The 22798-nt window shown below is 47.9% G+C and overlaps 2 protein-coding genes across 2 annotated transcripts in view; both read left to right on the top strand.

Annotated features, from left to right (window-relative positions):
- Nucleotides 1-4209, top strand: part of LOC147571493 (uncharacterized) — a 52217-nt gene extending 48008 nt beyond the window's left edge. Inside the window, exons 15-17 of the mRNA XM_086696313.1 lie at nt 1134-1320; nt 2186-3211; nt 3542-4209. Of these exons, the coding sequence (XP_086552439.1) occupies nt 1134-1181 (48 nt within the window). The 3' untranslated portion in view covers nt 1182-1320; nt 2186-3211; nt 3542-4209. The remainder of the gene's footprint in view (nt 1-1133; nt 1321-2185; nt 3212-3541) is intronic.
- A 1305-nt stretch (nt 4210-5514) lies between these two features.
- Nucleotides 5515-20146, top strand: LOC147571492 (integrin beta-3-like). Its single transcript, XM_086696304.1, has 5 exons — nt 5515-6307; nt 7471-7571; nt 9677-9796; nt 15941-16107; nt 17437-20146. The coding sequence occupies exons 1-5, from the start codon at nt 5976-5978 to the stop codon at nt 17500-17502; spliced, it is 786 nt and encodes a 261-aa protein (XP_086552430.1). The 5' UTR covers nt 5515-5975; the 3' UTR covers nt 17503-20146.
- Nucleotides 20147-22798: the final 2652 nt, after the last annotated feature.

The following is a 22798-nucleotide window of genomic DNA, read 5'->3' as shown; positions in this document are numbered from 1 at the left end:
TCTGTCTCAAAAATAAATAAACGTTAAAAAAAAAATAAAAATAAAGAGAGAAGAGTCAAAGAATTTGTGAACATATTTTATTTTTTATTTTTTTCCAGCACTCATTCAGTAGATCTTTTTTTTTTTCAATATATGAAATTTATTGTCAAATTGGTTTCCATACAACACCCAGTGCTCATCCCAAAAGGTGCCCTCCTCGATACCCATCACCCACCCTCCCCTCCCTCCCATTCCTCTTCTGCTCCTGGTCACCCCCTATGTGGCCATCTTTCCATCATTCATCTTTCGAAGCCAAGTTCAAACAGCAGCCCTCCCCGAGAAGCCCCTCCCAACATTCTATATTCCTTCCACAATTATTAACTGAGCACTTACTATGTACCGGGAACTGTTTTAGGGGCTGGGGACAGAGACATCAACAAAGCCCCTTCCTTCACAGTGTTCGCATTCTAGGGGGAGAGGCGAGTCCCAAACACACACACAAACATATGAAGCACTTCCTGGTGGTGATAAATGTTATGCAGCAGAATAAAGCCAGGGGAGTGAGAGGTAACCTTGTCCTTGAAGGGGAAGTCAAGGAATACCTCTCTGAGGCGGTGACATTGAGCAGCACTGAATGAGGCAAAGGACCGGGTCACCCAAATGTCCGGGGAAGAGCATTCCAGGCAGAGGGAGCAGGCAGTGCAAAGGCTTCGTCCTCCTCCATGGTGGGGCTAGCTTCCTTCTGCCCAGATTTTGCACACACCTGTCTTGTGCTGTCCTTCTCGTTTTATCTTGTCTTACGGTCCTTTAAGGTGTGCGTCTTCATTCTTGTACTATAGGCCCTCTGAAGGCACCAGCTGCCTTTGACCCAGCTAAATGTCCCTCACTGGGTTTTGCACGGGTCACGGCACACAGCAGGCGATCATCAAGTGCAGGAGACGCGGATGGACAGCGGGATGATGAGCGGTTGTACTGAGGGCCAGGTGGATGGACCGAAGGGCGAGGGGAGAAGCTAATGGGTGCTTCCAGCCAGCTTGCCCCATCTAGCCTCTTAGGCCTTGTTCCTTTCTTCTGCTTCCCCATCTCCCTTTCTCCTCCGTATCCTTTGTCCCTCAGTTCAGAGCCCTCTAAAAACTTCTTCTCCCTGTTCTAAGGGCTGTGCCTGGCTTTTGTGGAGAGCAACTGCAACCTATCAAAGGTAAATGAAAATGCAGACGGCAGCTTCGACTATGGCATCTTCCAGATCAACAGCCACTACTGGCGCAGTGACTACAAGAGTCACTCGGAAAACATGTGCCACGAGGACTGCAAAGGTCTGGCCGGGGTCTCAGGGTGGGAGAGGTGAGAGGATGAGTGGGGTCTACTCTCAGGACTTCTCTTCCCACTCCAAGCCTGGGAATGCACCCAGAGGGATGGCCCGAGGAGTCCAGGAATGCCTTTGCTGAGCAGAGGATTAGACTAGTGGCTACGATGCCCCTCCGGTTAGGAGATTCTCCGGGGTGCAGGCTCCAGAAAGGCTCTGCACACCCAGTAGCAGAGGACAGCAGCGGCCAAACTTTATCGAGAGTGTGTTCTATACTAAGCACTTCCCATGCCAGCTTCTCACGCGGTGGAAACTATTATGATCCCCGCTTCACAGACGAGCAAACTGAGGCTCATAGAACCAGTGCTGAATGCCAGACTGGTGGCCCTGAAGGCTCAGCTCTAACCATCAAGTGCTGACTTTGTTTGGTTAAAGGCCTGGTTGATTGGAGGCCAAGGACAAACTCCCCACCTCAGAGCCACTCCTGGAGGCTCCACAGGTCCATGACTTTGCCCCTTACTCCCTCTTTGGTACTCTGATCGACATCCCTGCACTCTTCACCTGAAGAGCCTCTCTCATTAGGCAAGGTTTACCTTGGCCTCTGTGCTGCCTGTTTTGACATTTCCTTTCCCTAGAAACCCTCAAACGTGGCGTGAACCAGCATGTACCCTAGCTAGGATGTGTGGTAGTAAACATACATTTACTCCTGCCCCTCCTGCCCCCACCCCTAGCCACTCTTGACCTCTAGCAGCCATTGTAGGGATATCTCAGTGGGCCTCTGGGAGGGAGCCCTTGCCTAATCTGGAAGGACTCAGCCCCTGGGGGGCAGGGAGAGCCAGTGTCTGCCTCAGTCTCTGGGACTGTCCTCTGTGTTCTCACGGGTATTCTCTGTCTCCCCTTCAGAACTGCTGAGCCCCGATCTTCTCTCAACCATCAACTGTGTGAAAAAGATTGTGTCTGGACCAGGGGGAATGAAGAACTGGTGAGGAGGTCACTGTGGGACTAAGTTAGCAGGCAGAGCCCCAAGAAGGATGTAGTGACAGGAGGGGACAGGAGGCAAGGACTCGACCCCTTCTAACCATCTAGAAAAACGTGGGAGAGCGGCGGGGCTCGGAAATGGGACTTATAAGACTTGGGATCTGGGTCTTTCTCTGATGTTGTATTAAAACCGTTTTGGACACAGTAGCAAAGCAACTTGAGTTAGCTGAGCGAGATGGCTTCGGAGGGGACAAGGTGTCTCACCGAGCTTACCCAAGGGGTCTCTTCTCGGGAAGAGAACGGAGGCGGAGCTGGGAACTGTCAGTGTGGCTTTCCTGACAAGTTTCTGCCTCCTCGTGTATTTCCTTCACTACTTTCTTTGTAGAGCAGTATATTCTGCTCCACATTCCAGAGGACAGATCGTGGCTGCCCCCAAGCTAACGGGCTAATGTTCTGAGCAGTCAGGGAGGCTGGCTAGTCTCAGCCCCGGAGTCCAAGGGGCTGGGATAGAGAATCTGATTGGCTCAGCTTGGACCCATCATCCCCGAGTGGTTCAATGAGCTGTAAGTGTGGGAGCAGTTAAGCAGTACCATCATGCTGGCCACGGGTGGGGGATGGGGCTGGCCCTCTCCATAATTCGCAGCAACATTTTCTATAAAAGGTGCGTAGCTCCTCAGCTGAGCAAATACCCCCAAAGCTGTCAGCTTCCCAATGGTAGACAGTGCAATGGTTGCTTCACTTTTCTGAGCTTCAGATTGGAGATAGATGATAGATAGATAGATAGATAGATAGATAAGTTGCCTCTACAGGTGCCTGTGAGGATGGAGGGGGTTAAGTGCCTTGTCTACTCTAGGAACACCATGCGGAAGAGACGCTGACGGCTATTAGGGATGACCCTCTCTGGAGGGAGAGTCGATAGTTGCCCCTGAGATTGACGGATTGGTTATGTATGTACGTATGTATGTATGTATGTATGTATCTTTCTGTGTGTTTAGTGACTCTCAGCCTTGTAAAATGGTGCGCTCCCCCTTCGGGGCCAGAGGAGGATTTGAAAACATGGGAGCATACTGGACGGGGGGAGGAGCCAAACACCACAGAGAAGAGAAATTTAAAGGAAGGCTCAGAGGGGCCACAGGGGGACAGACCAGAGAGCGAACAATGAAGGGGGTTCTGTGCATTGCCGTGCTGTGCTGTGCTGTGCGTTCACTAAGTGCTGGGTCATGGATGTGGAGAAGGAGCTACTAAGTAGGAAGCAAGAACCCAGCCTTCTTCTCTCCACAGGGTGGCATGGAGGTTGCACTGTGCGGGCAGGCCACTCTCCTACTGGATGACGGGGTGTCACAAGGAATGAGACAGGCGTGGAGCCATTCCAGCGTTCCTCTTCTCGCCTGGGGATCCTTCATGCCTTCTTCCTCTTGCCTCCACTTCACGTTATTTTCTTTCCTTCCCATGTTCAAAAAGGACTGACCAGAGCCCCAGGAATAAATGGTTTTCTAGGGCTTTCTCCTTGTACCCATCCAGGCCCAGGCCCCTGGTTCCTGACTGTCATTCGCAAACCAAGAGAGGACCACAGTGAAGAAGTTGTTATATCTGGGGAATTGTTAAAGCATTCCTTGTGCAAAGAATGTGTTGATTTATTCATTTTTAATTCCAGATATCTTCGAGTACCTAGTATGGCAGGAGGGTGGTAGGTACTAGAAGAAGCAAGGTAAATCATAACTATTGTTCTTGAGGTGTTCACCATCTGCCTGGAGAGGCAGAGACATACACGAATACTGGCTACAGCGAATGAGTGGATACATACAATGAATACATGGTGCTGATGTGGAGTTGAACCTGCAAAATGACAACGCAAAGACAGAAAAGGGGCAGTTGGAGGAATGTTCTACCCATGGCTACAATCGGAACTGCCTGAATAAACTGTCCCACCTGGGCCACTGCTGTCCCTACTTCTGAGCCTTAACTACTTCAGCTCTGAAGTGAGAGATTTGACATTTGAGTGGTTCCCAGACTTTTGGATTTCACAGACCTTTCTCAAAGGTTACTTTGTTTGGCCTCACAAAGGAAACACTATGGGACAAGGGTTTCTGAGGAGGCAGAGGCCTCCGGGTGCTGCCAGACCTCTGTGGCGTCTGCCTTTCCCTGTTCGGGAGCCACCACTGAAAGCTGCTTGTAGTAGACACTGTGGGGCCCCTCCAGCTGCTGTTAGGGCTGCTGATAATGGCTCACAGCTGCCCCTTCCTTGGAATTATCTTCAGCTGACAGGAGCCGTCTTGCCCTCAGACCTTGGCCAATGACTGGTGGACAAAGGTTACACAAGACCATTCCCTTTGCCTCCGGGTGGAGCGGGCTCTACTCTCCAGATATTTGGAGCTGGGGCAGCTGACCTTATGTTTACCATCCAGAAAGAAGCAGACATCTCTTTCCAAGGCAGCGAAGGTGTGTCTGAGTCTTGAATACCAGTGTATTCAAGTATAATCCAAGTATAATTCAAGTGTATTACTAGAGGATGGTGCTAGGATCACTGGCAGAGAGACTCATTGACCAAGGGCCGCTAGTCAGACCCACTGGGGTCCCTGGGGAGCAGAAGATGCCAGCTAGTGTCTGTTTGAGCCTATGCACCTCGCTCTCCTCCACCATCTTGGGGCCCATCCGCTCACACAGTGACATGATTTTCAGACCCGTTGAGGTTACTTCCCCTTGGCTCCCTGCCTTTCCTCTGATTAACAGTCAGATTTTTATTATTCATCCACTTCTTCCCGATTTGGAATCCTTGAGAATGAGTCACCTTTTCTTCTGAGTTTGGGAGAGCCAAGTTTTCAAGCCTTGTTAAGTGATTAGGGGGATGTAGCACTGAGAGTTAACACCTGCATTTAACCAATCTACCCCCCACCCCGATCTCTCTCTCCCATTCCTACATTCATGCAGTAAAGTGAGTAGGTCTTTCCTACTAGGGCTGATGGCTCTCTGCAGTACTGTGATAATACAACACAGGGCACATGCTGGTGAATGTGTGTGTGGTTCCCAGGATTTTTTGTTCTTTTTTAATGTTTATTTACTTATTTTGTGTGTGTGAGAGAGAGAGAGGGAGAGAGAGAATCCCAAGCAGGCTCCAGGCTGTCAGCCCAGAGCCTGACGCAGGGCTTGACCTCACTAACCAAACCGTGAGATCATGACCTGAGCTGAAATCAAGAGTCAGATGCTCAACCAACTGAGCCACCAGGCACCCTACCCAGGAACTTAACTAGGACATAAGCTCCATGGTAATAGGGACCTTTCCTGTCTCATTCACTGCCGAATCTCCAGTGCCCAGCGTGAGCTCAATAAATATTTGTTGCATAAATGGATAAAGAAACATTAATTGCATGCCTACTGTATTTCAGACGTTACGCTAATCCCTACCGACGGACAAATTGGTATGTCCTCTCTCACTGTGGAGCTCAAAATCTAGAAAGAGAAACAGATAGGCAAGCAAATGGGCTGGTCATGAGGGTTAAGATAGAGGTATATGTAAGTGCTGAGAGAACACGTAGTAGACAGTTAATTTGCTCTGGGGCGGTCAGAAAAAGTTATGGGGAGGAAGGAACTTTTGAGTTGAGCTTTGAAAGGTAAGTGGGAGTTTGGTAGCGATCACAGGACGAAAGGGCGTCAAGGCAGAGAGCTAGCAGCATGAGGCTAGAAGGATAGAAGGTGGTGACGCTTCCGTGGGGTGTTAATGAGTGGCCGTGGGAGGAGGGTGGATGAGGGTAAAGCTGGAGAGCAGGCTGAGCCGCGGGTTGGGGCCCCTCACCTGCTGCCCGCCCCCTCGGGCTGTGTGCTTTCAGGTCACGGCCAGTGCAGCTGTGGGGACTGTCTGTGTGACTCCGACTGCACCGGCTTCTACTGCAACTGCACCACGCGCACCGACACCTGCATGTCCAGCAACGGGCTGCTGTGCAGCGGCCGGGGCAAGTGTGAGTGCGGCAGCTGCGTGTGCATCCAGCCCGGCTCCTACGGGGACACCTGTGAGAAGTGCCCCACCTGCCCTGACGCCTGCACCTTTAAGAAGTGAGTGGGCAGAGAAGTGAGTTGGAGCCAGTCGGGTGCTAGAAGGAGGGAGGGGGCCCCCCAGGCTAGAATCCCCAACCCTCCAGGTTCTTATTCACCAAAGCTTCAGGAGGAGGCGTCCGCTGCAGCTAAGAGGCTAGCTTTCCTCTTCCCACGGAAAAGTTTGGGCAAAGGTGGAGGTAGAGCCAACCGTGCAGGGGCCAAAGTAGCACCCGCTGGACTCCAGTTGGAGAACCCCCTCTCCTGGGATGGCATCCTGAATCCCTGAGTTGGGAGGAAGGCTAAACCAGGGAACTTCTGGGGAACGTTCCCATGTTCCGATCCTGTGGGAGAGTTGGGCTGGAGTTATGAAGGATTCTGTGAAACAGGAGATGTTCGCTAGTACAAACTCCACTCATCTGGGGTCAGGGGAAGCTCCTGCCATTTCTCTTGCCACTTTAAGCAGGGCTGGGCTCATAGGCATGCGACCTGTGCATTTGTACAGAGCCCTGTGCTTAGAAGGGCCCCATGCTTGGTTTACCGCTCTGCCGGCACTGTCTTGTAATGCTTAGGGATTTTTGAACAAGGGACCTGACATCTTCTTTTGTGCTGGGTCCCCAGATTACATGACCGGTTCTGCCTTTAAGGCTCCTGGAAGTGGCACACGCCTCACCTCCTGTCACACTCTCGGATGGGACATGAAGAAGTTTAATGAGGGGACTGGGGCCTTCTGCCTGCCAGGCCCTGCCTCTGGGTGAGGAGGAACTCCCACCCCTGAACTCCAGACCCGACCCTCTGGGTCCCCCAGAATTGCCTTACAGGGGTTTTTGTTTCGGTGTTTGTTTTCCGAGGTGGGGCAGCTTTCTGGTGTGTGGAGGTCAGAGCTGGACTGACACACACGTAGGTTTGCTCCTCTCTCGTCTTTTTTGTTTATTTATTTTTGAGAGAGAGAGGGAGACAGAGTGCAACTGGGGGAGGGGCAGAGAGAGGGACACATAGAATCTCAAACAGACTCCAGACTCTGAGCTGTCAGCGCAGAGCCTGACGCGGGGCTCGAACTCGCGGGGCTCGAACTCGAAGACGGCGAGATCATGGCCTGAGCCGAAGTCGGATGCTTAACTGACTGAGCCACCCAGGCGTCCCTCTCCTCCCTTGTCTTCGTCTCTGTGTCGTCTCTCTTTTAGGGAGTGTGTGGAGTGTAAGAAATTTGACCGGGGAGACCTACGTAAAGAAAATACCTGCAGCCGTTACTGTCGTGATGAGATTGAGTCTGTGAAGGAGCTCAGTAAGTTCAGCATGTCTTAGAATCGCGCACATATGCGGCTGCTGAAGTTTTCAGTTGATCCCAGAACGTGTCTATGTCTCATCAGTAAAATGGAAGAGTAATCCCTGCCTCAAAGGCATGTTGTACAGACCTGCTGCACACGAGGCACTTAATAAAGGCCAGCTTCCCTGAGTCCTCTTGTGCCCTCTGCTAATTTGTTCCACAGTCCCTCCCCATTCTGCTGCTTCCTGGAACCCACAGACTCAGCAAGACCCTACAGACAACTTTTAAAGTATGTAGAAATCAACCCTAACTTGACCTCCCCAGGGAAAGGAAGACAATGCATCCCATTTTACGGATGAAGAAACCTAGGCTAGGTGACGTCAGTTTAGGAGGCTAGTAACCATTTACTGAGTTTACTTAACTGAGAGTGTTAAGCAATGCCCAGGCATACTGCTCTGCTGGTTTGGAGGGAAACCTTCACCCTTATGGATTTTAGCTAAAATCATAATGCTGTAGCCTTTTTTGGCTCTCTGGAGCCCTTCCTAGAATAAGACAGATAAAAATACAGTGGTGAACAAAACTCTTGCCTGCGGTCATTCTAGTTTGAATTTCACCTTGACCGAAAAGGGGATAATCTTTGTTGCTGTCAGCGCATCTGATGTGGTTATCTGGGTCAGCGAGGCATTGGTTGGTCTAGGGAGATGGCAATCTCTCCTGAGATAGCTGTCTCTCACGAAGGCAGGAAACATGTTTTCAGTGAGAGCCACAGTGAGACACAGCCAGTCAGTCGGCTTCTGGCTGGGGGTGTTACAGAAAAGGGTCAGCTCTCTGGATCCTTTGGCTAATATCAGAAGTGGGGCTGGTTGGGGGGGGGGGTGAGGGGCATGATTTGGGGATTGAGTTTGAAGAGACGGCTTTTCCTCCTGAGGAGAATCGGTATGCTGTGATTATCTCAGGCAGGTGAGACTGCTGAGAGAGATGTGAGATGTTATTATTACCTGGACCAGAGGGGAATCTCAGGTTAGTTGAACATATTTCTGTTACCCCCTACCCCCGTGCCATGATAATCATAAAGATAAATGCTTGTTTGTATGGAATTGTGTAACTTATAAAAGTTAGGCAAGTATCTTTTCATACACATGATCTTGTCTTTTTCTCAGCCACCTAGTAGAGTAGAACTGTGGTACTGTTGTTATCTTCATTTTGCAGATGAGCAAACTGAATCTCAGGAAAGCTACATAACTTGCCCGAACAAGTTAAGCTTAGAACTGAATCTGGAAATCCTTACTCTTTCCACTGTACTCTTATACCACTGGTTTTCGGGAGGCTTATTGAGTTCAAGTCTGGTGTGCTCTGAGACTCCTGTTTTAGTTCTGTTCCATCACATACTTGTGTTGACCTTGGTGCATTTGCTTAACGTCATCGTGTGTCAGTTTTACCTGTCTGGTTGCATCACTATAGGACGTGGTGCAAATGATAGAGGGGCACCTATAGTTTCCCTGTCAGAATAACAGGCTTCAGAATTAGAAGGGGTGAAGCCTACAAAAAAGTGATGGGAGTCAGAGAAGAGAGGCTGGCTCTGAAGAGGAACACTGGATCAGACGCAGAAACGGAAGAAATGTAAGGGCTTTGCCAACAAACTATTGAGAACAGTTGAGCCAGGAGGGAAAGGAAAGAGAGGGAAGGGAACACCCTTCTGTATTAGGTACTGTTCACTTGACGTCATTTAGTTCTCTACCAGTGTTGTGAGGTGGGTTATCCTTTTCCTTTCATAGATGAAGAAAGAGCCAGTGAGGTCAAGTAACTTCCCCAATATTACGCAGCTGACAGGTGGTAGAGCCAGGCTTTGAATCACACTGTGTCATGTGTTCTGTCATGTCCCTTCCAAGGGAAGGAATACGAACCAAAAAGGGTCTAGGAGGGACAAAAGTCAGCAGCGAGGGTCATCTAGAGGCAATTGCCAGGCACAACAGCCATCTCAAATCTAGGCATCTTGCCTAATGTCAGGCATAGGGTTTCCTGTTGCATACTTTCTCAGAAGTCCCATGACTGGGGTTTGGGGATGGCCCTGTCTTCCAGGAATTGCCTTGTTTTTCACTCTCCCATATTTTCCCCTTCCTCAGAGGATACTGGCAAGGATGCAGTGAACTGCACGTACAAGAATGAAGATGACTGTGTTGTCAGATTCCAGTACTATGGAGACTCCAGTGGAAAGTCCATTCTCTGTGTGGTAGAGGAGCCAGGTGCGTGAACCACCAGGGCCCCTGACGCTGCACCTATAGGGAGAGGGAGAGCCACGTTAGGCAGCGATTTCCACCCATTACGCCTCTTACACAGAACAGCCAAGTTAAGACTACCTTACAAGTGGTAAGTTAGGGCCTGTCATCTGGGTGTGGGAGATATTTAAATACCGATCTTAGTGAGAAAGTGACTTGCTAATTGAGGAGACAGAAAAAGAAGGTGGGTAAGGAAAGGAAGAAGGTAGATATGGATCCCACCAAGGGACAAAATACATCCTGGCATTTTTTTGAGGGGACAGTATTAAGAAGTGAGGAATTTAAAGTCTGGGACTCTTCAGCGTCCGCTCTACTTAAGGTCAGGTGGTTGCCAAGGGCAACCTGTTCGCTGCTTCAGACGAAGGCCTGATGCTTTGAGGTGTTGACCTTACCAGGGTCACCATGAGACACAGTACTGGGTTTGAGGCACCAACCCAAGGTGTTCTGAGCACTGAAAAGATAGTGCTTGCTCTCACAGCCTTCTGGAAGCAGGAGGAGCTCATCCGTCATACACAGACCAACCACAGGTTTGTCGCCATCCAGCGTAGTAGATTAGCTCGCTTCCCCTTACCACCCCCGTCTCCTTCCTTTCTCTTACGCAACAGATGAAGCTATGAATCACTAGACAATATTTTCGAGTACTTATTGTATATCAGGCGGTAGACTAGGTGCTGGGAATATAACAATAGATAAAGCAGATGTGGCACTCACAGGCCAGGGGGAGAGGGACATGTAAATTGATAGTGATACTGCTGAGGGACAAGGGCTGTGCCAAGGCGGGGGGTAGACAGGAGCTTCTGTGAGTGAAGGAACAATGTCTGAAGGCAGAGACTAAGTCAGTTGGTTGTTCGTCAGTTGATTCCCACAGCTGTAGATATTTCTTCAGGTCCTCCTTCAGACCAGGGTCCAGCAAACACTTTCTGTTCAGGGCCAGGGGTTAAATATTTTAGGCTTTGGCGGCACCTGGGTGGCTCAGTTGGTTAGGTGTCTGACTCTTGATTTCAGCTCAGGTCATGATCTCACGGTTCATCGGTTTGAGCCCCACATTGTGCTCCGCACTGACAGTGTGGAGCCTGCTTGGGATTCTCTCTCTCTCTCTCTCTCTCTCTCTCTCTCTCTCTCTCTGCCCCTCACCCACTTGTGCTTTCTCTGTCTCAAAATAAATATTTTAGGCTTTGTGGGCCTTGTGGTCTCTGCCATGACTACTCTGCCATTGTAACAGGAAGGCAGCCATAGTCTATATATTTTTTTTTTAATTTTTTTTTCAACGTTTATTTATTTTGGGGACAGAGAGAGACAGAGCATGAACGGGGGAGGAGCAGAGAGAGAGGGAGACACAGAATCGGAAACAGGCTCCAGGCTCTGAGCCATCAGCCCAGAGCCCGACGCGGGGCTCGAACTCACGGACCGCGAGATCGTGACCTGGCTGAAGTCGGACGCTTAACCGACTGCGCCACCCAGGCGCCCCAGCCATAGTCTATATTTAATGCACAAGCCTAAGTATATTTAGAAAGACAGGTGGCAAGCCACATTTGGCTCCCAGACAATAGCTTGCTGGCCCCTGCTTTAGGAAAGTGGGTCTCAAACTTTTCTATGTTCCCCTTGTTAAAAAATCGAGAGTCCTAAGCCCCATGCTGCTTCCATGAGCCTCTATGTTCTTTTTATTAGATTTTTTTATTACATTTTTAAATGTTTATTCATTTTTTGAGAGAAAGATGGAGCACGAGTCGAGAGAAAGATGGGAGGAGCAGAGGGAGAGGGAGACACAGAATCCGAAGCAGGCTCTAGGCTCTGAGACCAACGCAGGGCTCGAACCCATGAACTGTGAGATCATGAGCTGAGCCAAAGTCGGACACTTAACTGACTGAGCCACCCAGGTGTCCCCAGCCTCTGTGTTCTTGAACCGTGCTCCTGGCAGTTGTGAGACGCCCCAATATTTGAGTGCCTCTGCTTTGGACACATCACTTCCCCTAGTGAGCCTTCTCAGACCTCCTCCATCATCCTTTCTTCTGATTCGGTTGGGTGCTCCTGTTTGAGTCCCAGAGCAGCTGTGTTTCCCTTAGATGGGCCTTCATCCCACCATTAACTTGCTTCTTTAATCACCCATCTCCCTCAGTAGATCACGTGCTCCACGAACACACGAACCATCTGTCTTATCTATGGTTATATCTCCATACTTGGCTCAGTCATCTACAGAGAAGATACTTAGTAAACGGGTTTTTTTTTTTTTTCAACGTTTATTTATTTTTGGGACAGAGAGAGACAGAGCATGAACGGGGGAGGGGCAGAGAGAGAGGGAGACACAGAATCGGAAACAGGCTCCAGGCTCTGAGCCATCAGCCCAGAGCCTGACGCGGGGCTCGAACTCCCGGACCGCGAGATCGTGACCTGGCTGAAGTCGGACTCTTAACCGACTGCGACACCCAGGCACCCCAGTAAACGGGTTTTGAATGAGTTACTAGGACTGATTATTCGAGTTGACGGGCAGGCTTGCATACATGTTGATACCTGCTCGGAGAACCTTGGCTGCTTGGAGAAGGAAGCGGGTGACAGTGGAAAGAAGCTCTACTACATCCGGGTCAGCCAGGGTGTTGCTGGCTGCATGGGTACCGGAGAGCATGGCGCCCCCTACCGTGATATTGTTCACCTGCCTTTCCCAGGGCTCTCACCCTTCAGAAGGGAGAAGGAAGGTAAAGGAAAGGGTATGACCTTAGTTTGATTTAGCGACTCAAGGGAAAGCTGACATGGGAAGGGGAGAGGGCAGAGTCTGGGTATGTATCTGTGGGGGAGCACATGTGGATTATTTGGCCATGACCCCTCACACTTTCCCGCCCACCTGTGTTAACGCGTTTCATGGGTTTTTCCACACCCGCCCTATTTGCACCTTTGTGCTTTCTCATTTCTGAAGGGCAGTACGTTCTTGCTTTGGGGTTTAACGTTACTTCATCTCTGCTATAACAATCCTTGCAGGTGCTTCTGCTGTAACACCAAAATCTTGTGGCTTGATATTCTTAGACTGGAATCCACTACCTGAAATTATGGGGCAGAAAGATGGTGATAACCTGAGCTTGTACAAATAACCCCCCAGGGTAGGGGGTGGAGTAGCTTTTCTGATGTAGATCCCATCCTCCACATGAGGAGATGGGACCCCAGACCCATATTCCCTATCTTGTTGCCCTGGAATTCTGAATTTGACCTCTCTTCTCACCTACCGCCCCCGACTATTTTCAGGGGTTCTGGCTTTGTGCAGAATGTGTCATCTGAGGTCCCAGAGCATAGGAGGGGATTATTCTCATTCTCTTCCCCAACTCACGCCTTTGCGGATGGTCTCCCTGAAGGGGAGGGCCACTGCAAGGCAGTAGAGACAGCACTGCCAAAGGGCTTGGCCTTGACTGGGTGGTGTTCAGCCTACTATGTGGAGTGGGCTCGGCTGAGCTGGGTCCTTATCACTCCCAGATAGAGTTGCCTCGTCGAATACAATATGTCCCATTCAACATTTAGTACCTACTTAGGCTAAAAAATTATTGTTTATCTGAAATTCAAGTTTAACTGGATTTCCCGTGCTTTTGCCAAACCTGCTAGCCCTGCCCAGTCTTTCCTGACCTTGGCTCGCCACCATGGGTCCTCATCACCGTGGCTGAGAGATCTCTCTAGAGACCAGCTGATCTCGTCATCTTCTTCCAGGAATCCTGCCATCTACTCCTTTCAGGACAAATGCTTAATAGACGTTTTTGCCTGAAGACCTCTTGACATTCTACCTGTCCCACCCATACTGACATGCAGAATTGAAGAGATTTCACTCTGAGGTTTGAGGGTCAGCCCTCTCTTCCCAAGAATTCATGATTGTTGTTCCCGGAAGAGCTGGTGCCCTTCACTCCTGGGAACTCAGACACTGGAACCTCACAGCCTCTCTCCAGATGCTCCTTTAATTATAGACAGGTTATAATTTGGTAGCTTGGGAAATAGCTAGCTTGGGTCTGCATCGGTGGTTGTTTTTGGGTCATGTGTGGTGAGCATAGGGTGTATGTTTAGAGAAGAAGGTGGGAGACAGTGTGGAAAGTGGGCATGACCACCTCTCCAGACCCATCAATACCCGTATATCCAAACACCTAATTACATAACACCTGAGAAGTTACTGGAGTGAGGTCACCAATCAGACACCTGTGGTTTATGGGAAGCAGAGCTCTGCAGAGCACAGTCCGCTTGGTCTTCAGAGGGGTGATGCACCTCTGTCTGTGTTGGTTGTTGACTAGGGTTGAACAGGAAGTCGGCTTTCAATAGGGTTAGGATTAAAGATGATGAAATATTTTGGGAAGGAACCCAAAATATTGTCTGGGTTGGCAGGCTTCCTGGTCTCTAAGTGTGCTAACAAGGACATTAGGTTCCCAGCCCTCAGAGATGTACATATCCAAACCAGAGAAACAAATACAAATGCCCAAGGAGCTAGGTAAATAAGTTAGTGAAAACAGTCAGGTGTAACAAGAACACGAGTAATAACAGTAGCTGATAGTTATTGAGCACTGAGTCTGTGCTCGGCAGAGTTCTGAGTTCTTTAAATATATTTAACTTATTTATTTTTACAGGTTTCTTTTTTTTTTAAATATTTATTTTGTGGGAGAGAGAGAGAGAGTGTGCACGAGTTGGGGAGAGGGGCAGAGAGAGAGGGAGAGAGAATCCCAAGCAGGCTTCATGATCAGCATGGAGCCCGATGCCCGGGTGGCTCAGCTGGTTAGGCATCCTACTTCAGCTCAGCTCACAATCTTGCAGTTCATGGGTTCAAGCCCCTATTGGGCTCTGTGCTGACAGCTCAGAGCCTGGATCCTGCTTCAGATTCTGTGTCTCCCTCTCTCTCTGCTCCTCCCCCACTCATGCGCTCTCTCTCTCTCTCTCTCTCTCTCTCTCTCTAAAAAATAATAATCATTAAAAAAAGAAATAAGTTGGGGTGCCTGGGTGGCGCAGTGGGTGTTCGACTTCAGCTCAGGTCATGATCTCACAGTTCGTGAGATCGAGCCCCGTGTTGGGCTCTGTGCTGACAGCTCAGAGTCCGGAGTCTGCTTTGGATTCTGTGTCTCCCTGTCTCTCTGCGCCCCCCCCCCCCCCATACATGCTCTGTCTCTGTCTCTCTCAAAAATAAATAAACATTAAAAACAATTTTTAAAAGTATATATTTAACTATTCTTCATAAGTTTTGGAATTCAGTGCTATTACTTTCTCCATTTTAAACATGGAGAGATAGGAAACAGACACCCAGAAAGGTTAAATAGTTTATCAAAGGTCACATAGCAAAGTAAGTTGTCAGCCAGGATTCGAACGCTGGCGGTCTAGCTCCAGAGCCCACAGTAGCACAGCCTCCATGACAAGTTACATGTTGCCTCTGTTTAGTGGAGAAAAGAGGGTGGTGACAAGTCTGGCAAACTAGAAAATGTGTCCCATCTAAAGGGGACAGCAGCTACTCACATCTAACCAGGGCTGCCCTGTGGGTGCAGTGTTTCCAGACCTTTTTATTTATGTTAAAAAAAAAATTTTTTTTTACTTTTATTTATTTTTGAGAAACAGAGTGAGACAAAGCATGAGCAGGGGAGGGGCAGAGAGAGAAGGAGACACAGAATCTGAAGCAGGCTCCAGGCTCTGAGCAAGCAGTCAGCACAGAGCCTGATGCGGAGCTTGAACCCACGAACTGTGAGATCATGACCTGAGCTGAAGTCGGACGCTCAACCGACTGAGCCACCCAGGCGCCTCTATTTATTCATGTTTTTAAAGGGAAGAAGAAGAATCTGAAGTTTTAGGGGGATAATCTCCTGATTATTCAATGCTGCCAACAAAATAAAAATTTAATCAAGCTTTTGTTTTAAATCCAGTAGAGTTAACATAAAATCAACTTTTTAATAAACACTTGAGTAGGTTAGATTCTACCGGGGGTGACCTGCTTATGACCTCTAATTTAAACTACTCAGGACAGATTATTGCTGTCTTAAATATTGGTACTCCCCCCCCCCTTTAAAAATTTTGATTTATTTTGTAAGCCCTGTTTCCCTCAGAGAGATTTCTAGTAATTTCTTACTTGGTCAAGTTGCCTTTACAACGTCCCTGCTCTGTGCTCTCTCCTGACAGAGTGTCCCAAGGGTCCTGACATCCTGGTGGTCCTACTCTCAGTGATGGGGGCCATTTTGCTCATCGGCCTTGCTACTCTGCTCATCTGGAAGCTCCTCGTCACCATCCATGACCGGAAGGAGTTTGCTAAGTTTGAGGAAGAGCGAGCCAGAGCAAAATGGGACACAGTAAGAGTCGGGGCTGGGCATTTTCTTAAGTCATTGGTTTGAGAGCCTCAACTGGAAATAGTAGGTACTTAGGGGAGCCAGGTTCAGCCAGCACCATAATTTCCCAGTTAGTCTCTGTTGTGGAAATTGGGAGATGGTCCTGTTGTCTTTATTCCTGAAAGCCACCTGAGTCTCTCCCTGCCACACAGTGACCATAGGTCCCGTCGGTGAGAACTGACTGAGTACAGGTAGGGCCCAGCTCTGCTCTGGACACTGACACAATCAAAAGGAAACATATTCTCTAATTGAGGAAGACAGGACAAATGATGGGGGGGGGGGAACGTTATTATTGCCAGTTTGTAGATAAGAAAACTGAGCACAGAGAGGTTCAATGGCTTGCCCAATTGTGGGAGGGAATCAAGTTATGATAGAAATTACTCTTTGAGCCAGACTCTTAAAACATATCCTCTCTGCAGTTTATTCTGATTGCATTCAATCAAGCATCTATCGAGAACTTTCTATATACTTAATTTTGCTCTGTTCTCCTTTGGCTCATCTTCCACATTCTGACTTTTTTTTCTGGACCTTCCAAAATGGCTGTTTGACTCCATGAATGTCTAGCGGGAGGCTGGAAGTTTGTTCTCATTTAATGGTCACCTCAGGCCTTGGTACTCAAGGGTCCCAAGACACTTGAGATGTTTCTGTTCGTACAGTGTAGAAATCTGGAATCTCAGCGGCACGTGAGAATGTGTTGTATTTCTTGAAATGGGACTCCTAAAGACGGCCAGATCTTATGGGATTTATCACTTTTTGTTAGAAAATAATTTGGGCAACCCAGTGAGGGTCTTATTTTTTCCTGCTAACATGACAGTGGGTAGTGCTTGGAAGGATGAGATGAGAACAAATTAAAATGATTTTGAGTGAAAGCTATCCTCTCTGTTTCAGCTACCACCTGCTACATTTCTTGTCTCTGCCCGCATCCCTCAGCATAGTCACAATAAAAGAAAAAAAAATTGGAGAAGGGCAAAAGAGAGAGTTCAGGAGAGAAGCAGGAAATAGATACTGGCTACAAGTGGTACTGAGGTGTTTGGGGATCACCAAAAAGTAATGGGTTGCATTCAACCCCTTCGAAACAGCAGCACAATGGCATTCCACTTTCTCTCTCCTCTTATTTCCTACCCACTCCCATCTCAGGAGCGAATATGGGGTTACAATGAGCATTAAGCGATTCATGGATGGTGTAGCCCGGAGAAAGGTGTCTTGGGTAAAGTCTTCAGGCGAAATGTAATCGTTGAGGGCAGGGAAGAATTGAGGAATTCACCGTAAGACACATTTCTGTTCTCTCCGCAGGCCAACAACCCACTGTATAAAGAGGCCACATCCACCTTCACCAACATCACCTACCGGGGCACTTAATGACAAGCAGTCATCCTCAGTTCGCTGTCAGGCTGTCCCAGAATTGTGGATACCTCTGCTGTCATGTTTACAGGGAACGAAATCTGTGGGGCAGGATAGGGGGCTGGGAGTGGGGTGGGTTACAAGAATGTCAGTATGTGGAGGTGTGGGTCTCTGTGCGTGTGTACGCGTGAGTGTGCTGCATGTGGGGGAGTGTGTAATTTAAAACTTGAGGTGTGTCCAGACACGTGGAGCTCCTCAGCCTTTGTCCGCAGAATGCCTCCTTCAGGGATCCTTCCTGCTTAACCTTAGGGTGACCCACGTAGCTGAGCAGGCACTGTTCATTACCTCAGTGAGAAGCCAGCTTTCCTTTTCCGGCCATTTCTCCCGAAGAGAAGGGCAGGGCTGAGCCTCTCATTCCAGAGGAAGGGGCCTTGACTCTGCCTTGAGTTTACGGTTCTTGGGTCCGACGCTCAGCAGCTCTGATAGCAAATGCTGGGCTCTGCAGCCTTGTTGTGTCATCTGGACTTTGATCTCCTTTGCCTTCCCTCAGGCTGAAGGAGAAATCAGAAGCAAGCGGAGCCATGGGAGTTGCCTATGTCTTTCGCTATCCCCTCAATCCAGTATGGTTCTCTCACAAGGGGAGCCCTTGCCAGCAATTCTGTTGGGAGTGAGGATGGGAAGGCCACTCAGGGGTCATGCATGGCCTGGATGAACGTGCCAGAGTCCCCCAGTTCATAATCATCACCCTTCAGATTTGTCTCCTTGGCACCCCACCCTAGAAGTTCGATCGGAGGATGCGTGTTACCCTTAGAGCAGCATCACCTCTTTACCTTCTACGTCCACACTCTCACTGCTGTAGACATTTGCTACATACTGGGAATTTCTTTCATGACCGGACGCTTTTCCTCCCAGGGAGAGTGCTGTGATGAGAGCCAGAGATCTGGCCCCGCCCTTCAGGCCCTCTGCCCCTTGTCCAAGGCACCCCCCCCCCCCCCCCCGCCCCTACACCCAATCTGGTGCTTCTGTGTGCTACATCCGTCCATGGGGCTGATTGCACTTATCTACCTCTCGGCTGTCTTGTGAAGGAATCATTCCCATGGGTCTCTGAGTCTGCTGGGCATATGTGCCACATTTAGAAGGATGGGCCAGTTGGATCAGCGTGTGTGGCCTATTCTCCTATGGGCTGGGCAACCTCATTTTAACTCAGTCTTTAATCTGAGAGGCCACAAGTGCAGTTTTATTTTATTTTTCTCATTGGGTCACCTGAAACCATGATGAGGCTTGCTTAATCTAAAGGAATACGTACAGAAACACATTTGCATTTATATTTATTTGAGGAGGAGGAGCATATTTAAAAAAAAACAACAACAACCCCACACAGACTTGGGATGGATACAGACCCTCCCACTTGGCATCACTCATAGGGAGTTGCTGTCCATTTGCTGGATCTGTAGGGGCTCTCTCATCCTGGGAGCCTGTGGGGATGGCCCCCCGGGCATGCTGGGCCATTTCTGAGCAGGAGGGGTACAAGTGGTTCTTTTCTCCTAGCAGTTGCTTCCTTGGTGTTCACATTGGTCTAAACATTAACAACCACCCTCACCCCCCATTCATCAAGAAAAAGGAAAGAGCTATAGACCGTGGTCTGACGATCAGAAAATGTAAGTCCTGGCCTCATTGTTGCAGCTGAGGAAGCTTTACCCTTAATTAAGGCAAGCCTCTCTTCCTTCCCTTCGGGGCTCAGTTTTCTAGTTTGAAAAATGATAGTTTGGACCAGCCAGTCTGGAAGGTGTCTTTCAATATCGAGAATCTGAGATGCTGGGACTTACTGTGGCATCAGACATTCAGTCAAGATTCCGTGAGATGTTGATACTACTTTTTTTGTTGTTAAGTTGGGAGATCTGAGAGACCGGCTTTTGCAAGAGCGGATGTCATTCCACGTCACCTTTCTCAATGAAAAAGCCTCATTCTGGCCTCTCTTAGAGCCCCTTCTCCGATGTTTGTTAGCAGTCACATTTCCTAATGTAGCACTCAAGCTCCACTTAGTTTATTATTCCTTAGCTCACTTTGCACACGTTTGCATCCACATATAAGGGAGAGGAATCCATTAAGAAGTAGCTGAAATGTGTATTCTGCATTCGTGTGTTAACACTGAGAATAAGCCTTGGAATTAGGAGTAGGGCAAGTGACTGAGCCTTGTCTCACCCATGGATTACTCTTTACTGAAAGGGATGGTAGTACAGTAGAGGGGTAAATGGGGGAGGGGAGGGTCGATAATGAATCCAAGAAGTTTAGAACCTAACTATACCCTTTGGCTACTGAGACAAGAGTCCATTAAAGCAGTAGTTGGACCTTTTCTTTAGATAAGATGGTTTATATGAAGACACTATATCAAAGGAGGAAGAACATATATTTAAAGGATGAAAAAATCAGTAGGACTCTTCTCTGAGCTTCTGGAAGGAGACTCCTAGGCTTTAAAAAGGCGCCGGGTGGTCCAGTTAGGTGTTTGACTTTGGCTGAGGTCATGAACTCGCATTTCGTGAGTTCCAGCCCCACATCAGCCTCTGTGCTGACAGCTCAGAGCCTGGAGCCTGCTTCGGATTCTGTGTCTCCCTCTCTCTCTGTTCCTCCTCTGTTCACGCTTTCTCAAAAATAAATGAAGATTGGGGCGCCTGGGTGGCGCAGTCGGTTAAGCGTCCGACTTCAGCCAGGTCACGATCTCGCGGTCCTGTGAGTTCGAGCCCCGCGTCGGGCTCTGGGCTGATGGCTCAGAGCCTGGAGCCTGTTTCCGATTCTGTGTCTCCCTCTCTCTCTGCCCCTCGCCCGTTCATGCTCTGTCTCTCTCTGTCCGAAAAATAAATAAACGTTGAAAAAAAAAAAATAAAAATAAATAAATGAAGATTAAAAAAAAAAAAAAAGACCAATACTCTTTGTATGCGGGGAGAACCTGTAGCTGTGTTCGCGAGACAGCAAATGGCAGTCAGTTTGGGCATCACGTAGGGTGAACATCTAAATAGTATTTTGGTATCAGCACAGCCCAAAGAAGTTATTTATTTGTGCTCAGCTCATCTGGAGAGAATTTATGTTCAGTCTCAGGGTGTGTGGATAGTAATGGGAAGCTTGGGATGCTCCTGACAAGTTGTCACATAACGAATCCCATCTCTCTCTCTCAGATATTCCTAGACCATCCATGATTTCAAGATCCTTCTCTTTGTTAGGTATTCCTGGTGGAAATGACTTAAGTGCCTTCCTGACTTCCTAACCACCCCCTCTGTTTGAATTGTGCAACAGTAAATTAAATGTGCTTTCCAAAAAGAATTGACCTAAGGCTGCCCAGTTCTTCCTGTGTTGTTATTTCTGTTTTCTTTGGGTGAAAAGAGTAAATGTCATCGCCTCAAAAATGATTATTTTAGAACAAGCCTGTTTCCAAATGTAACCAAATGATGACCACCACGGGGACTGAAGTTTACTCCAGAACCCAGAGCGTTTCTTTAGACTTTCATAATGTTTTCAAACTGAGTAGGTTATTGCTGTTCTAAGAGTTGGAGTTTTTTGTCTTTTAATTGGGGATTTTTTAGGAACTTGTGCAATCTCAATAGAACAGACTGTCAGTTTAGCCTAGGTTTTGTTTGCAGGAGGCATAAATCAGTACAATAAAGGCTTGATGGCAGATTATTGACAGGATCATTTAAATGCCCAGCTTTAGGGGGAAAAATGCCCAACTTTTATTTAAGGAATTGGGTCTCAAAATGTGGTTTGAGGACCAGCAGCCTCCATATCACCTGGGAAGTTGTTAGGAATAAAAATGCACAGGCCACGCCCCAGGGCTACTAACTCAGAAAATCTGAGATGGGGCCGGGCCCAGTGTTGTGTTTCAGCAAGCCCTCCCTGTGATTCTGCTGCTGACTCAAGTTTGAGAACCATTGACTTAAGAAGTCACTTACCTGTCCTTCTGGCTTACTAAGTTTGCAGTGAAGTCATCTCAGTTCCTAAAAGATTATGAATATAGCTTGGCGGGCATATTAAGAGAACCGAATATCTACCCACACAAAATGAAAATCCACTTTTGATCCATTTTCCAAATTAAGTGATCAGAGGCTTCTGGTTCCCTCACAGCCACAAATTCCCATGAAAAACTAAAAGAAGTACTAGATCAAAATCACAGGGAAAGAAACCCAACTAACAGGATACTTGGCAGGCATCCAAGAAAACTTTATTCACAGGAGATGGGATGAATATCGGAATTATTCGCATTATCACTTTATAGGGTAAGACTCTAGAATTTGCAACTTCACTTTCTGCTATTTAAAATGTATTGAGCATTGACAGTGTGGGGTTGAAGTACTTTACAGCACACTCATCACCTTTGCCTTTGGGTCTTACATTCCTTAAATAACGTGCATGTTTAAAAAACATTGCAGTGCATGACGTCATAAAAGGATTATGTGAACACACACTGAGACCTTTTATGTTGAAATGTTGTAGGTACACTGTGTTTTATTTACTTCATGGTAACTGATGACTACATATCTGGGTAAAATGGAGGACTTTATGTGAAAATGAAATGAAAAGCTATATATCAAATCATATCTGTAATCCCCTAGCTCTTGGCCTGTGTAGTCTGAACTCTATAGTAACAGCCATGTAATGACCACTGGGATCAATTACAAGCAAGTTGTCTTGGAATTACAGTGCATTCATTTTTCACACTGATGTAAGGAAACTAACATATGCTGTGCAAGAAAACCATTTAATGCTTGTTGAAAAATAATTTCTATTTGGTTTTGTAACATATTTCTTGAAATATCTATTTCTGGTATTTTGGAGTTTGACTAAAGCACACAGGCAGTTTTAAATGCTTGTGATTGGGGTTATCTATATTGTTCAATTTTAAGGGGCGCCTGGATGGCCCAGTCGGTTAAGTGTCCGACTCTTGGTTTTGGCTTAGGTCATGATCTCACGGTTTGTGAGTTTGAGCCCCACATTGGGCTCTGTGCTGATGGTGCAGAGCCTGCTTGGGATTCTCTCTCTCTCTCCCTCTCTCTCTGCCCCTCCCCCACTTGCTCTGTCTCTTTCACAAAAATAAACTTAAAAAATTTTTTTAAAAATCCACTTAATGAGACTATCCAAGAAGAGTTAGCATGTGAAAAGAAAATTATAGGTCAGTTAACGTGATTGTGTTCCTTGCGATTGCTGCCATAGTGCTGTCTCTCTAAACTTTTGCACAGAGAAGACATTTTCCGTCAGCTGTGTATTTTCTGACAATACACGGGAGAATGCTCACAGAATAGAAGCATTTAGAAAGCAACATTTAGGA

This window comes from Puma concolor, unplaced genomic scaffold, assembly GCF_028749965.1.
Source record: "Puma concolor isolate L17-30 unplaced genomic scaffold, mPumCon1.1.hap2 unalloc_scaffold_24, whole genome shotgun sequence".
Lineage (NCBI taxonomy): Eukaryota > Metazoa > Chordata > Mammalia > Carnivora > Felidae > Puma > Puma concolor.
This window is presented reverse-complemented; position numbering and strand designations above follow the sequence as displayed.

What these genes read in the sequence shown, in the direction of transcription:
- LOC147571492 (XM_086696304.1), top strand. Translation starts at nt 5,976, where the DNA reads ATGAGTGGCCGTGGGAGGAGGGTGGATGAGGGTAAAGCTGGAGAGCAG. An exon ending in GACGCCTGCACCTTTAAGAA is followed by an intron (nt 6,308 to 7,470) that starts GTGAGTGGGCAG and finishes TCTCTCTTTTAG; the next exon opens with GGAGTGTGTGGAGTGTAAGA. An exon ending in TGAGTCTGTGAAGGAGCTCA is followed by an intron (nt 7,572 to 9,676) that starts GTAAGTTCAGCA and finishes CCCCTTCCTCAG; the next exon opens with AGGATACTGGCAAGGATGCA.